Below are 14,891 nucleotides of genomic sequence, written 5' to 3'. Positions count from 1 at the left end.
AATGTATTCGGTTAATCTTGAAATTTAAGAGATTAAATATATGAAATGTAACAATTTAAACAAAATGAATTAATACTAATTTAATGCTAATGAAAATATGAATGCTACAAATAATTAAAACTAAATAATAAACTTGAAAGAATAGTGATAAGAACTTTTAAAGTTCCAGGTATTATGCATTTTCAGAATTGTCTCCCTTTCCTAAATGAGCTACTTGTAAATTTTTATTTTGACCTCCCTCTTTTGACAAAATGCAACAGGATCGGGGAGAGAAGAGAAATTATGACAAGGCTGATATGCCACAAAATGTAAATGAGCTTGTATTGCATTATTTATATAAGTTAAAAGGATTCAAGTTTCTCCTGTTTTTAGATTCAGCTGGTCAGAACATGTTGTTTTTAAATTTGGATTATGTATGATTTCAACTGGTTGGAACCACCTACAATGTACACGTATACCTACCCAAATTCAAAGCAAATTCTCTTTCAAGTTGGGACATGTTAGGGACGACGATTTGATTTTTTAATGGGTTGGGTTGGTGGTAGGATGTTAATAATATTAAGATCCTGGCCCGGTCGTCCGGGTCCGTTCGCGCCCATTCATGTTCGCACCCACTCATGTTCGCCCCCTTTCACTTTCGCACCCTACATGTTCGCACCCAAAGTCCGTTCGCACCCTACATGTTCGCGCCCAATTTCAACTTTGTAATCAAGTAGTATTCTTAAAAGTATTATTGTTTTCATTGTCTCAAAATAAAGTGATACAGCATTTTTTTGTGTTGAATAAATCTTAATCATGTTTTGGATAGTGTATTGTTAAAAAAAAAAATATTCCTTTCTAAATAAAGTGGGATTCTGTCAACGTTTTATTTTGTGTTGAATAACTCTTTATCATGTTTTGGTTAGTGTATTACTATAACTTTGTTTCATTGACTTGTTTCAAAATGAAGTGAGATTCTGACTACGTTTTTTTTTTTTTGAGTCTTGAATAAATTTTATCATGTTTTGGTTATAATAGTGTATTGCTATATTTTATTGTTTCATTGTTTCAGATCTAAGGGACCAAGCTGTTAAAAACAATTATCTTTTGTGTTTTTCATTTATAATCTTCAATATTTTACTCATACCAAGCTATAAATACATTCAGTATTTACACGAAAGCAATTAAAAACAACAATGATGATTTTCCAATTATTCAACTGGAATTTGAATTAAAATTGGGCGCGAACGTGTAGAGTGCGAACGGACCTTGGGTGCGAATATGTAGGATGCGAAAGTATATTGGGCGCGAACCGACCTGATACCTGGGCCCGGTAGTCATCATGGTCATGGTAGTGATAAGCGCTTAAAAATTATATAAACTTCGTCCAAGACAAGATGAAAATGAATATTCCACAGCACAAATTGGTGGAAAAAAATGTGTCCATAAGGAATCGGGGTCTTTTCGGCCCAAAACACGTTGACGTCCATTCATGTTCGCCCCCCTTTCAATTTTGCACCCTACACATTCCCATTTGAAGTCTGTTCGCACCGTACACTTTCACACCCATTTTATTGGTTTTGTGTTTAATATTAATGTTTTAATCAAGTTTTTGTAAGTGTATTTGCTATAAATATTTTTCTTCCTCATTGTTTCAAAAATGAGATTCTGAAAACATATTATAGGTTAAATAAATCTTTATCATGTTTTGGTTAGTATACATATGCTTTAAAAAAAAAATCTCGCATCGGGGGCTGAATAAATCTTTAAATTATTGTTTTGGTTAGTGTATTTCTATAAATATTTTTTTTTAAATATTTCAAAATGAAGTGAGATCAAAGGGACAATTATCTTTTGTGTTGTTCATTTAAAAATTTCAATGTTTTATAAATGAATTCATGTACAATAATTCCCCTTTTTTTATGCAGGAAAATATATTTTTTTTGTGTACAATGTACATACATATAAAAATTTACTTATAATTCAAATGGAGTTTGAAGAAAAATTTGGTTAAAGAACATGTAGGACGTGAACGGACCTAGGGTGCGAATGTGTGAGTTTCAAAAAAAAAAGTGTTACAATAAAACTGTTTCATTGACTGATACAATAGTTTAGCAAGGTCATTAATTTTATAAAAAAAATATATATTTATTTTGTAGCCCAAAGAATGGAAGAAGTGGAAGAAGGAGAGTAAGTTTTTTTTCTTCATAAACTAGATACAGAAAAGATTGCTAATAACAAAAGTTGTTTAGTTATATGCAATTAATAAAGATACAGGGTATATACATCAATAAAACAGTAAACACAGGATTAGATAACTTATTAAAAGACTTGTAGAAGCCAGCATACTGTCTACAACAAAAGAGTGGTGTCTCTTTAAATATTCCAAAAGTGAGAATATCTGTTCATAAAATAAGCTATAAAAGACCCTCAGTATGAGAAAAATACCTTTCTGACAAACCATCAAACAATGTTTTCTTGTATTTTAGAACCGAAATTCTTTGTTATTTTTATTGTATGCCTTAGATCTATATTAATGGACATAAAATCTTCCTACATCATGTATATGTGTACTTTGTTGTGTGTTTAAATAAAGCACAAACGACAGGGAAATGAACATTTATATTTATTTTCTTCAAAGAAAAAGCAGAAACCAGAAAATGGAAAGAACAGAGGCTAATACAAAAACTAGAGAAAGTTCAAGCTCAAAAACAGGAAGAAGAGGAAAACAGCAAGAAAGTTCAGCAAGAAACAAGTAAAGGTACATTGGCAGGGTTTAAGTTAAGGATTTTGAGGACTTTGTCACTTTTGCGTGAAATGAAAGTCAACCTTTTTTGGGGTAAAAGCAATAGACCAAATTTTATAACTAAACACAAACACCTGTGAAAATCAAGCAATGTGACAGATAGATTTGTTTTGACACGTTATTAAGTTTCCTTTAAGTATGAAGAATTTGTTTACTTATATTGCAAAAACCTCTGTATACTGTAAAACCAATAAAGATGAATACCGGTAAAAACTTTTTGAAAAAATCAGATGTAGCAACAAACATAATAACCTGTCAGTTATGTCCTTAGAACTTATTTAATAATTTTCTTTTGCAGTGCAACAGACCTTATCGATAGCACTACCAGGGTCAATACTGGACAATGCCCAGTCACCAGAACTCAGGACTTACCTAGCAGGACAGGTATACATTTACAAACATGTTAACATTTTTATCAACAGGAAGATTATCTTTGGATCTGCATTATGTTTATTTGATATCATATGTAAAAAGTAAAAACACAAAAATACTGAACTCCGAGGAAAATTCAAAAAGGAAAATCCTAAATCAAAAGGCAAAATCAAAAGTCCAAACACATCAAACGAATGGATAACAACTGTCATATTCCTGACTTGGTACAGGCATTTTCTAATGTAGAAAATGGTGGATTGAACCTGGTTTTATAGCTAGCTAAACCTTTCACTTGTATGACAGTTGCATCAAATTCCATTACATTGTCAACGATGCATGAACAAAACAAACATACTCAAAGAGTAAAAATGTAAAAAATAATATTGTCCTGCAGACATCGCCCTTGTTGGTGAAACATGTCCACCACATTAATTTCTTACCATGCGGTAATTGATGGGTGTTGTTGTCTTTATTGTCCTCTATGTTCCTTTAAGTTAGTTTTGATATTTATTTCCTCTAGAATTCACTTTTGACCTATTAAATGCAGATTTTTTTTAGCTCCACACATTATCATAAATAGTAATGACATATCATAATTGCTAACATGCATTGGTATAGGATCATTACCTTTTATCTAAGTTCTCAACAGACGGTGTAGGAGCTGTTTTAACAGATATGTGGGATAAGAAAATCTCAAAATAATTTAGAAAAATTAGCTCTTTCATTTTGATACGCATTCTAATTTAAGCTGATCTATTTCATTTTTATACCAACTACATACAAGTAGTTATTTATGTAATTAACATATCATAGAATTACAGATGGCCAAAGCAGAAATGAGATCTATGAAATACAAAATGTAACACAGTTTATGAGTATTAATATTGTAAAATATCAGCTTGGAGTCACATAATTTTTTTTTATAGATGAGTCATGAATGCAAAGAAATCTTCATATTGTGACATTAAGCTGATATTTTGATAAGAAAAATCTTCTGATTAATTTATCTGATCCTATGTGATTTTCATGATCAAAACAATAGTTTTTCTTTAGTCATAACCTAACTAGGTGTTAATTATTAAAAGATAAGTCTAAGGCAAAATTAGAAGTGCTTTGTTAAATAATACATTATGATAATCTAGGATCAGAGTTTGTAAGCTTGGGAAACTACATAAATTTTGCAAAGACATGATATATAATTTTGTAAAAAGCATAGCAGGGCAAAGAAAGGGAGATAATCCATTATAGTCATATTGTATTTATATTGTATTACAGATAGCCAGAGCTGCAGTGATATTTAATGTAAATGAGATCATCATATTTGATGAAACAGGATCTTTGGACAGGTAATTTATTGATTTAATATAGGAGCACTTTCTTGTTTCCTATATAAGAATAAGGTCCTGTGGTATGCCTGTATATAGTGGATTTTTTAGGCTGATTTAGGCATTGATTCCATGTCCCTGGGAAGTCCAAAGCAGGTATTTAGCAGTCTGGGTCATCTAGTTAGGCAATAGTGGATTACTATACCTTTTACCATCAACAATTTCTTTGTAATGTATTTAAAAATCTGGAAAGGGAGGTTGGTCATGGCCCACTATGCAGAAGATAACATCAACTTCATGCAATAGGTTTGCTTTCGAAACATAAGGACTGTGTCCAAATTTTCTATAAAACCCAGCAGATGTGATTAATTACTGGTAAAGAAATTCAGGTCTTTATCAATTTAATTTATTTGACAAAACATATCTAAAAAAACCTTGCAGGTCTCAAACTTTTGTTCTTGATCTCATAAGACTCAGTGCATAAGAACAGTGAATATTAAACCCTGATGTCAAGTCATATATACACTATGGATATATATTTATTCAACTTTATAACATGGTATGAAATTTGTATAGTTCTGACTATACACAAAGATCAGGCCATAAATTATTTTATCTAATGGGATTTCTATCAGCCTTACAATGCATATTGTCTCAGGCAGTATAAACACAATGATACCAATTCAAGGGTGTGTTAAACGTCTGATATAGCGACGGTGGAGTCTGGAAACCAGTTTCAGATTACCGGGTAGCCTTCAGTAGTTATAAAAAGACAATAATTATTCCTCAAACAGTTTAACGATTGATAGTTTTAGATTTTATTTCTTTTATTCACAGGAGTGTGGAAGGAGATTATCAAGGAGTTGGAAAGAAAGGTCATGCTAATGTTCAAATGGCCAGAATTTTACAGTACTTGGAATGTCCACAGTATCTCAGAAAATCATTCTTCCCACAACACAAAGATTTACAGTATGCAGGTACATTTTGTATTTTATGGATCAAAGTTCTGTTTTTTATTTCTATTGTATTTTTATAATGATTCTTTCATGTATTTACACATATACAAGATGTAGCGTGGTGAGTATAAGTGCACATGACAACAGATAACTACTGTTTAAACAAGTCATTTATCCTAAGAAATGTAGGTCATGGTGAATTTGATGGAGCTGAACTTCCGGCAGCAAATACTAGGGTATTACTTGCCAATTCAGATGCTAACACCATTCTTTTCTCTTGTTGCTCAACGCTGCAAGGTGACAAGGAACCAACATGAACCAATTTTATATGCTGGTACACATGTACTTACAAAGTAATATTTATACCCCCGCTTTAAAAAAGGGGGGGTATACTGTTTTACCTCTGTCTGTCAAAAGGGGGGGTATACTGTTTTACCTCTGTCTGTCGTACCGTCCGTCCGTCCATCAGTCCGTCCGTCAGTCAGTCAGTCAGTCCGTCCCATGAAACTTTCGTCACATTTTTCTCAGGAACTACACATCCACCCTTTCTGTAATTTGGTATCAACATTTATATATGTCAGCCATACCGTGTGATGCGTTTTCAGATTCATCACTTGACAACTTCCTGTTTACCGAACACTTGTCTGATTTTACACATGATAGCCAAGTTGAAAATTTTCGTCACATTTTTCTCAGGAACTACAATACAAGGATTTCTGAAATTTGGTTTCAGGATTTATATAAGTCAGCTATACCGTGTGATGCGTTTTCAGATTCATCAATCGACAACTTCCTGTTTACCGAACACTTGTATGATTTTACACATGATAGCCAAGTTGAAAATTTTCGTCACATTTTTCTCAGGAACTACAATACAAGGATTTCTGAAATTTGGTTTCAGGATTTATATAAGTCAGCTATACCGTGTGATGCGTTTTCAGATTCATCACTGGACTACTTCCTGTTTACTGAACACTTGTATGATTTTACACATGATAACCAAGTTAAAAATTTTCGTCACATTTTTCTCAGGAACTACAATACAAGGATTTCTGAAATTTGGTTTCAGGATTTTTATAAGTCAGCTATACCGTGTGATGCGTTTTCAGATTCATCACTCGACAACTTCCTGTTTACCGAACACTTGCATATTTTTACACTATTAATATTATCCACTTGCGGCGGGGGTATCATCAGTGAGCAGTAGCTCGCAGTTTCACTTGTTCATTCACATTTGATGTAGATTAAAATATCTCTTTGAGTGTGTTATCAAAACCAAAGCAATTAATGTTAAGTTTGTCATGACAAATTTTTATTTTATCTCAGGCATTTTGAACCCCCTTGATAGTCCCCATCACATGAGAGCAGACAACAATTGCCAGTACAGAGAGGGTGTAGTGTTGGACAAACCTGTGAAGACTGGCAAGGGATCTTTTGCTAATGTTGGTCTTCTAAAGGTAAAACTTTTACATATATTAATAAAGTATTTGAACAGTATTGTAAAGAATGGGTCAGAAAGAAAGAGACCTATTCAAACAAACATCATATTGTTTTTGTTTTAAAGCAGCAGCAGCATTATTAAAACAATACAGTAATGTAAACCAACTTATTTTCGTGAGCGATTTATTTTTGCGACTTTCGCGAGGAGAAAAATAACGCGAATATAAATCGTTATTAATCTACATCAAGTAAATAAGAAAATTGCGAATTTTAAAAGGCGCGAAATGGACTAGAATTGGTAAAACAGGAAATAAAGTATCCGCGAAAATAAGTTGGTTTACAGTATTTAAAAACTACAGAAAACCAAACCACTGCCTCAAATGAAAAACAGTTATCAAATTGATGTTCACTAGTACAAAGTAATGAAGTATGACTAGATCAACAGGATACACAATTCTGGTATTATCTTTTGCAAAGGAGTAGGGGCAATCAGGCCCTTATTTGGCCCAAAAATTACAGCAAATTTAAAAGTTATCATACATATTTTTTAATTATTGTACATTATCTATGGTACAAGGTATTCAGAAAAACAAAACAATTTTGGACATTGAACAAGTTACCATGGCAACAAATTATGACTTAATTTGCATATTTTGTAAAATTTCGAGATTTTCTTTGTTTTTCATCAAATTTTTAAGTATATTTTAGATTGAAAAAGTATGTGCGCACCCAAGAAACAACTTTATATTTAGTGAGATTTTGTCAATAGTTATAATAAAGCTTCTGTTAAATTATTTTGTTGTTTCTTGGCTGCGCACAATGTTTCCACAACAGAATTAAAGATAGAAAACTGCATAAATTCTGTATTTTTCATCATTTTTGTGAAAACAGTACATATTATGACGTAATTGTGACGTCATCACATAACAATTTTGATGTTTTTTCATTGATATTTCTTGACCCTATGCATTTCTAAACATTTTGTGCCAATTTGAGAAAGTTATCAAACATTTTATTTTCTTGGGCCAAAACCAGGCCTTAATGCCCCTACTCCTTTGAGTTTTCTCCCCTTGATTGCTTTTTGCATAAGCTTTTCTTGATTCAGATGTCAGTTGACTTGAAATATTAAAACTCTTTTGCTGTTTTAACATAACTTGAGTCAACTGTATTTTAGAATTTGATATATTTATTTCACTTTTTTGTTAATCCCAGAATTCTGGACATAAAAATACTTTGATACAATGCACAAATTCTAAAACCTTCTTGTATTCATCCATGAAACCAATGTTAATATGAATATAAAGCAGGGGTGTGGAAATGCTATGCCCGACTCGCCCCAACTCGTACACTTGAACAACCAGACAAGTAATTATTTTTGTCTTGGTTGCCCGTGGACAAGTAAAAAAATATACAGCATTTGTACAAGACAAAGTTCAAATCCAACAAAAACATAAAATTAATTTCAGAATGTATAAAGATGTTTAATTTATGTAAAAGAAACCAATCTTCAGCACGTAAAAACATCAATGTTCATGACAATAAATATTACATGATACCGGAAAATATAGATCGATTACCAAAATAGATAAAAATAAGTATGCGAACCAGAGTCGCGTAACATTGCATTGGCTTTGTCCATTGACCCTGGTTTGTCGATTAAGTTTTATCCATCATTTTCCGGTTGTGTCATTTCTTTGAATTGTATATCGAGATTCAGATTGACAAATACTTAATAAAAAGCTGGGCAAGCAAGACAAAAAGAATCATGAGTCGAGTAGAAAACCTTAAATGCAAACGGAGGACACAGAGAATCAAAAAAAAAGGAAACGGAAGCGAGAATCACTGTCCTAAAATTTAGTATATTATGTACCTACTGGCTTAAACTTTTATTCCAAAACTGCTGCAAAATTGTCCTTTACATGTCATTTCATTGGTTGGTTTGCTGTTAGGTTTCTGTCCCATTGATGTTAACTCATTTCCTACTTTACTAATTTTTTTACACATATAAACAAATGGATTTCATTCGTTTGTGATGCACAATAGTGCTAAGTAAGAATCATATATTAGCTAACAAAAAATACTTCAATATTTATTGGGATCATCAGGGCAAGTAAATTTTTTTCCGCACAAGTAAAATTTTTAGTTTTACTTGCCCAGGGACAAGTGCTCACAACAAGTATTTCCACACCCCTGTAAAGTCTCAACTATCATTTTCAAGTTTTGAGTGTTTAGTGTTATCAAATGTAAAAATGACATATTTAACAAAATTGCTATATTTGTTGTACAGTTGCTACAACTAAAGCAAGAATAGGTTTAAATAATTTGTTTCTAAGATAATACTAATGTAAGGTTCAGCTTGACCAAAAAGCATAGAATTGTAAGAATCACACAACAGACAAGAAAGGTTGATCATACAAACTGTGTATATATATGTTTGCAGAAAGAAGTACAGATAGATAAACATTTACAACCAGGAATAAGAGTTACAGTGAAATTATCTGACCAAGACCCAGGTAAAATTTATTCCATACTTTAGTTGTTCAATTTCCTTATTAATTAAAAAATAGAAACTGCTATTATGTACAATCATTATTAACAACCTGTGTTGGTTGTGTTTTTATCATTATTTGCAAAGTTCATCCCAATTAAGTCCACAAAATGGGGTTTCTTCTTCTAAATTGAGGATAAGAAATATTGTTAGCAGTTACTGTAAATTCAGAAATTATTGCGAGGTTTTAATTATTGCGAATTATGCGACTGGATGGGTATCGCAATAAGATCTCGCATTCTGATAACTGAAACATAGATCTGAACGCAGTTTTTTTCGAAATCCCAATAATTAAACTCAAATTTTTTTACCATTCTCGAAAAATCGCAATAATAAATGCATGCAATAATTTCTGAATTTACAGTACATAAAATGTAATATCCAGACAGTTTGCAGATTTGACATTTCAGTTTAAAATTTGATAATTTGTTGTTAAAATGAATAATTATTTCCCTTGAATAATTGCAATCTATGATAACATTAAGCATTGATTAATTTATAGATAAAAAGAAATGGAAAGGCATAGTTGTCTCGCCCTCTACACCACAGAAAGAAGCTGGTTTGTACTGGGGATACAATGTCAGATTAGCCAGTAGTTTAGGTGCTGTGTTTACTGAGTGTCCATATAAATCTGGTTATGATCTGACCGTTGGTACATCAGAAAAAGGATCAAGTATAGATACATTTACAACATTGGATGGTTACCAGTAAGTCTTAGGAATATCTACTAAACTGTATTGTAAGATTTATCTTTAAGTACAAGTAAAATTTCTAATTCTTCACTACAAACTATGGTACCTTTGTATCTGCTATTTTCTTCCTTGCTGTGTTTCTAAAAAGTCATTCTATTCTATGACCTAGACAAAAAGGTAAAAATCAAATTGTATGTGTGCTACTGGTTATAACATTAAATACTACTAGAACACACCCGTGATATCACGGGTCCGTGACTGAATTAAAGTATATATAACTATGCGCAAGCCTTATTTTAGTATTATTATTGTCATCTGATAAAGTCATGCCGATTTATAAGATACACAGTTTTTCTCTGCTTTCAAGTCTTTCTGTTTGAACCCGTCGAACTGAAAAACAATAATATTAATTATTTGGAAAACAAAAGGTCCTGGAATGGAGTATTCTTTAATCAACAGCATTGTCCTATATAAGTTATAAATAAAGTTGAATTCTCGTTTCGCTGTTTTACGTCATGCGCACTAACAAATTGAAAACTGTACCTATACCGGCGCCTTATTTTTAGTCCAAATTTTTAGTATTCGTATTGTTATCTTAGAAAGTGTTACTAATTAAAATACTACAATAGGTAACAATTTGACAATTTAGTAGTGTCAACCCTGTGGTTATGACCCGTGTATATAGCATATTAATCCTGAATACAACGTTTGGTGGTGCGCCTGTCAGATGCGGAACGTACAGATAAGGTAATAGGTAATAGGTGAATACACTATTGGTATCGGTAGCGGACTCGACCCGGAACTTCTTAATTATTGGCAATATTAATTACGTGGAAAACAAAAGGGCCTGGAGTGGAGTAATTTTTAATCTACACCTTTGTACTATATTAGTTATATATAAAGTTAAATTCTGTGATTCGTCGTTTTTACGTGATGACGTCTGACAAATTGGACCTCGTAATTTTAGTATTATAGAAGGGAAATATCTGTAAATGAAATTATTATACTTCAGATTATTTATTGGATAATATAACTCTCATATTTCCATTCATAATTTTGTCATTCCATGCAGCTCATCTTATCAGATTACATTTTATTTTTGACAATTTTAAGAGGAACATAAAGCAGATTGTTCAGTTATACAGGTTTTTGTCGAGCCTTCGACTTCAGTCGAAAAAAGCAAAACATAGCAATCCTACATTCCGTTGGCGGCAGTGACCAAACATTACATTCACCCTGTGGTTAAAAGTTTTTAAAATTTTAATAACATTCTTAAACTGTCCTGGGTTTGTACCAAACTTTGACAGAAGCTTATTTATGATTATAAGATAGTATCCAGAAGTAAATTTTGTTAAATGGACTAAGTTCTTCTTCCAGTTAACATTACATACAGTCTGCAGTTCAAGTTTTTAAAATATTTATTAGATTCATAAACTATCCTGGGTTCTTAACAAACTTGGACCAAAGCTTCTTACAATCAAAAGATAGTATCAAGAGGAATAATTTTATTGATTTTTTTCCTCATTTTTGTTGAGTCTGCGATTAAGTTTGATAAAAATCCAGGATAGTTTATGAATCTAATACTGTTTAAAAACTTTTAACTGCAGACTAAATGTAATGTCAACTGGAAGAAAACTAAATTTCCTTCTAGATACTAGCTTTTGATCATAAACAAGCTTCGGTCCAAGTTTGATACAAATACAAAATAGTATAAGAAAGTAAAATTTTAAAAAGTTTAACTACAGAGTGAATGTGTTGTTTCCTGGCAGAAAATCTAAGTCCATTTAAAAGTAAAATACGAAAAAAATGGAATTTTATTTTTACAAAATTTCCTTCTAGATACTAGCTTTTGATCATTAACAAGCTTCTGTCCAAGTTTGGTACAAATCCAAAATAAGATTTATAAGAAAGTTATTTAATTTTAAAAAGTTTAACCACAGAGTGAATGTGTTGTTTCCTGGCAGAAAATCTTAAGTCCATTTAAAAGTAAAATACGGAAAAAATGGAATTTTATTTTTACAAATTTTACTTCTGGATACTATCTTATGATCATAAACAAGCTTCTGTCTAAGTTTGGTACTAACCCAGGATAGTTTGAAGAAACTTATTAAAATTTTAAAAACTTTAACCACAGAGTGAATGTAATATTTCCTGGCAGAAAAACTAAGTCCATTTAAAAGTAAAATACGAAAAAAATGGAATTTTATTTTTACAAAATTTACTTCTGGATACTATCTTATGATCAATAACAAGCTTTTGTCCAAGTTTGGTAGAAATCTAGGATAGTTTTAAGAAAGTTATTAAAATTTTAAAAACTTTAACCACAGAGTGAATATTTGTGGACGCCGTCGACGACGATGACGCCGACGACGGAATGTAGGATCGCTTAGTCTCGCTTTTTTAACTTAAGTCGAAGGCTCGACAAAAACCAAAACAATGCAACCAGGTCCTAAACAGATCTTGAAACAGTGCCATAAGCATTCTGAAAAGGAACATAGAATCTAAGATTTCTGACATGTCACTTTTACTTTTTAAATACCTTTTTGTCAATTTATAACATCTGTTTTCAGACATGCACTGGTAGTATTTGGTGGTGTTAAAGGTTTAGAAGCCAGTTTAGATGCAGATGAAGCCCTGAATGTAGACGATCCAAGCTTGTTGTTCCAACATTACCTCAACACCTGTCCAAGTCAAGGGAGTCGTACAATTAGAACTGAAGTGAGTTATAAAGAAACAAATATTCTTCTGTTTACTGAATGCAGTTCAAATTTTAATATATTTTTAAATTAAAAATAGAAGGCTTTAAAAGGTCATCATTCAAACATTTAAAAGTTTGAAAATATTCAAATATTAATAATCTTGAAGAGAGTTTACTCATAGTTAAGTAGGTTTTTACTTTAGGATAGAATTTTACACTGAAAGATTTTTTATGGATTTTTATGCCCTTTACCCTTGAACGTATGTACCCCCCAAAGTTGGTTTCTGTTCTCTTACTGTTGCCTCAACCAAATGTTATGAAAATAAACACAATGCTTATTACAACAACATACAGATCAAATTTAAATTTTGGTGGCGTCACTTCAACTATTGTAGAGTTCTGCCCATTTACAAATGGAAAAATTGCTGATCTTTTCGTGTTTTTTTTTTCTCTAACTTTAGTTTTCCTCAACCAAATACTATGAAACTTATACACATTGCTTACTACCACAAATAGTTCAAGATTGGATTTTGGGGGTGTTACTTTACCTTTCTAGAGTTATGCCTGATTACAATGGAATTTTTTTTTGTTTCCATGCTCCAACTTAAGTTTGCCTCAACCAAATATTATGAAACTTATAAACAAGGCTTATTACTTCAAAATACAGATCAGTTATTTGGGGTGTCACCCTTATTGTTCTAGACTAATGCCCCTTTACAAATGTAAAAATTGCTAAATTTTCCATTCTCTAACTCTAAAAGTTTGCCTCAACCAAATGTATAAAACTTACACACAATTGTTATGACCTCAAAACTCAGATCAAGTACAAATTTGGGTAGTAGTGATAGGTGAATGATATTTGGTATTCAGTTGTATAAGCATTAGCACATCTTATTCCCATGTAGAATATTTGGGCCTGCCCCTTCAGTCATGGTTCATTGACTTTGAATATTTGTATAACTTATGTTAGATGTTAAAGTATTGCTATTTTGATTTCAGCATTTGCATATTCAAAATTACAAAAAGGGAGACATATCTCTGTTTATTATTTTCATTGAAAAAAAATACATACTTATTCTAGACATAAACAATATTTTGATGACATGTGTAATTTCTCTTTTAAAAAAAAATGCATGCATACCTATGCAAAAATTATGTTTTATACTGAAAGTTATTTTTCTTTTTTAGGAAGCCATTTTAATTACATTATCATCACTAAGACCACAGCTTCACAGAGACAGCCCTCAAGAGTCATGACAAAAATAAATCATCTGTTTTATTATTCTTCATTTTATTTGATCTTCCTTTTAATTATGATTCCATATTGGATAATATTCTACTTTTGTTAACTCACCTACCACCTGGTCTTGTGTGCCATGTTAGCTGCTGTTTTCATTCAGTGTCAGTTGTCACAAATTTGATGGGACTGTCATACAAGTTAGAGGTTTAGCTAGCTATAAAATCAGGTTCAATCCACCAGTTTCTACATAAAAAAATGCCTATACCATTGAAGTCAAGAATATGACAGTTGTCATCCATTCATTTGATGTGTTTGAGCTTTTGATTTTGCCATTTGATTAGAGACTTTCCGTTTTGAATTTTTGTCTGAGTTGAGTATTTTTGTGATTTTACATTTTGTCCCCTTGTTTTTCATTAAAAACTTTAAAAAAAAATGTTAACAGCACGCTATGTAACTACTGGACCAATTTCAACCAAATTGGCCTGAATGAACTAGTATTTTACATGTCTAGATTACACTTTTGTTGTTGTCTATTAACAACCATGGCTACCTTGACAATAACTAGCAGTTTTAGTTTCTTGACTGTTTTTAAAAGGGAGGGTTCCTAACCCAGGATAAAGGAGTTTGGGAAGGGGGGGTGTATGTCCAACTATATGTTCCCTTTCAATTGCATTGATCGTTATCCCCCTGACTTAGCCACTGATGTCATAAAAATATTCGGCACAAAACTGGGGAAGGGCTTAGTAAAACCTCGCCCTTCCCCAGTTTCTCAGCCTCATACGAAAAAATTGATATTTTTCTGACATTGACCATATATTGTATATTTATTTGCAGG

General features: G+C 31.9%; 1 protein-coding gene across 1 annotated transcript; it reads left to right on the top strand.

Annotated features, from left to right (window-relative positions):
* Positions 1-179: 179 nt before the first annotated feature.
* LOC143072607 (28S rRNA (uridine-N(3))-methyltransferase-like) lies at positions 180-14,098 on the top strand. The gene is made up of 11 exons (XM_076247639.1): positions 180-308; positions 2,139-2,169; positions 2,621-2,740; positions 3,084-3,169; positions 4,433-4,503; positions 5,320-5,459; positions 6,765-6,895; positions 9,319-9,391; positions 9,929-10,133; positions 12,689-12,836; positions 14,005-14,098. Exons 1-11 carry the CDS (start codon positions 252-254, stop codon positions 14,071-14,073), a joined length of 1,131 nt encoding a protein of 376 aa, XP_076103754.1. The 5' UTR covers positions 180-251; the 3' UTR covers positions 14,074-14,098.
* The last annotated feature ends 793 nt before the right edge of the window (positions 14,099-14,891 follow it).

Source organism: Mytilus galloprovincialis, chromosome 4, assembly GCF_965363235.1.
Source record: "Mytilus galloprovincialis chromosome 4, xbMytGall1.hap1.1, whole genome shotgun sequence".
NCBI lineage: Eukaryota > Metazoa > Mollusca > Bivalvia > Mytilida > Mytilidae > Mytilus > Mytilus galloprovincialis.
Note: the sequence above shows the minus strand (reverse complement) of the source record. Positions and strands in the feature narration are given on the sequence as shown.

Coding starts and splice junctions, on each gene's coding strand:
- LOC143072607 (XM_076247639.1), top strand. CDS start 252: ATGCAACAGGATCGGGGAGAGAAGAGAAATTATGACAAGGCTGATATG. Junction 2,741..3,083: donor TCAGCAAGAAACAAGTAAAG/GTACATTGGCAG, acceptor TTTCTTTTGCAG/TGCAACAGACCTTATCGATA. Junction 9,392..9,928: donor ATTATCTGACCAAGACCCAG/GTAAAATTTATT, acceptor ATTAATTTATAG/ATAAAAAGAAATGGAAAGGC.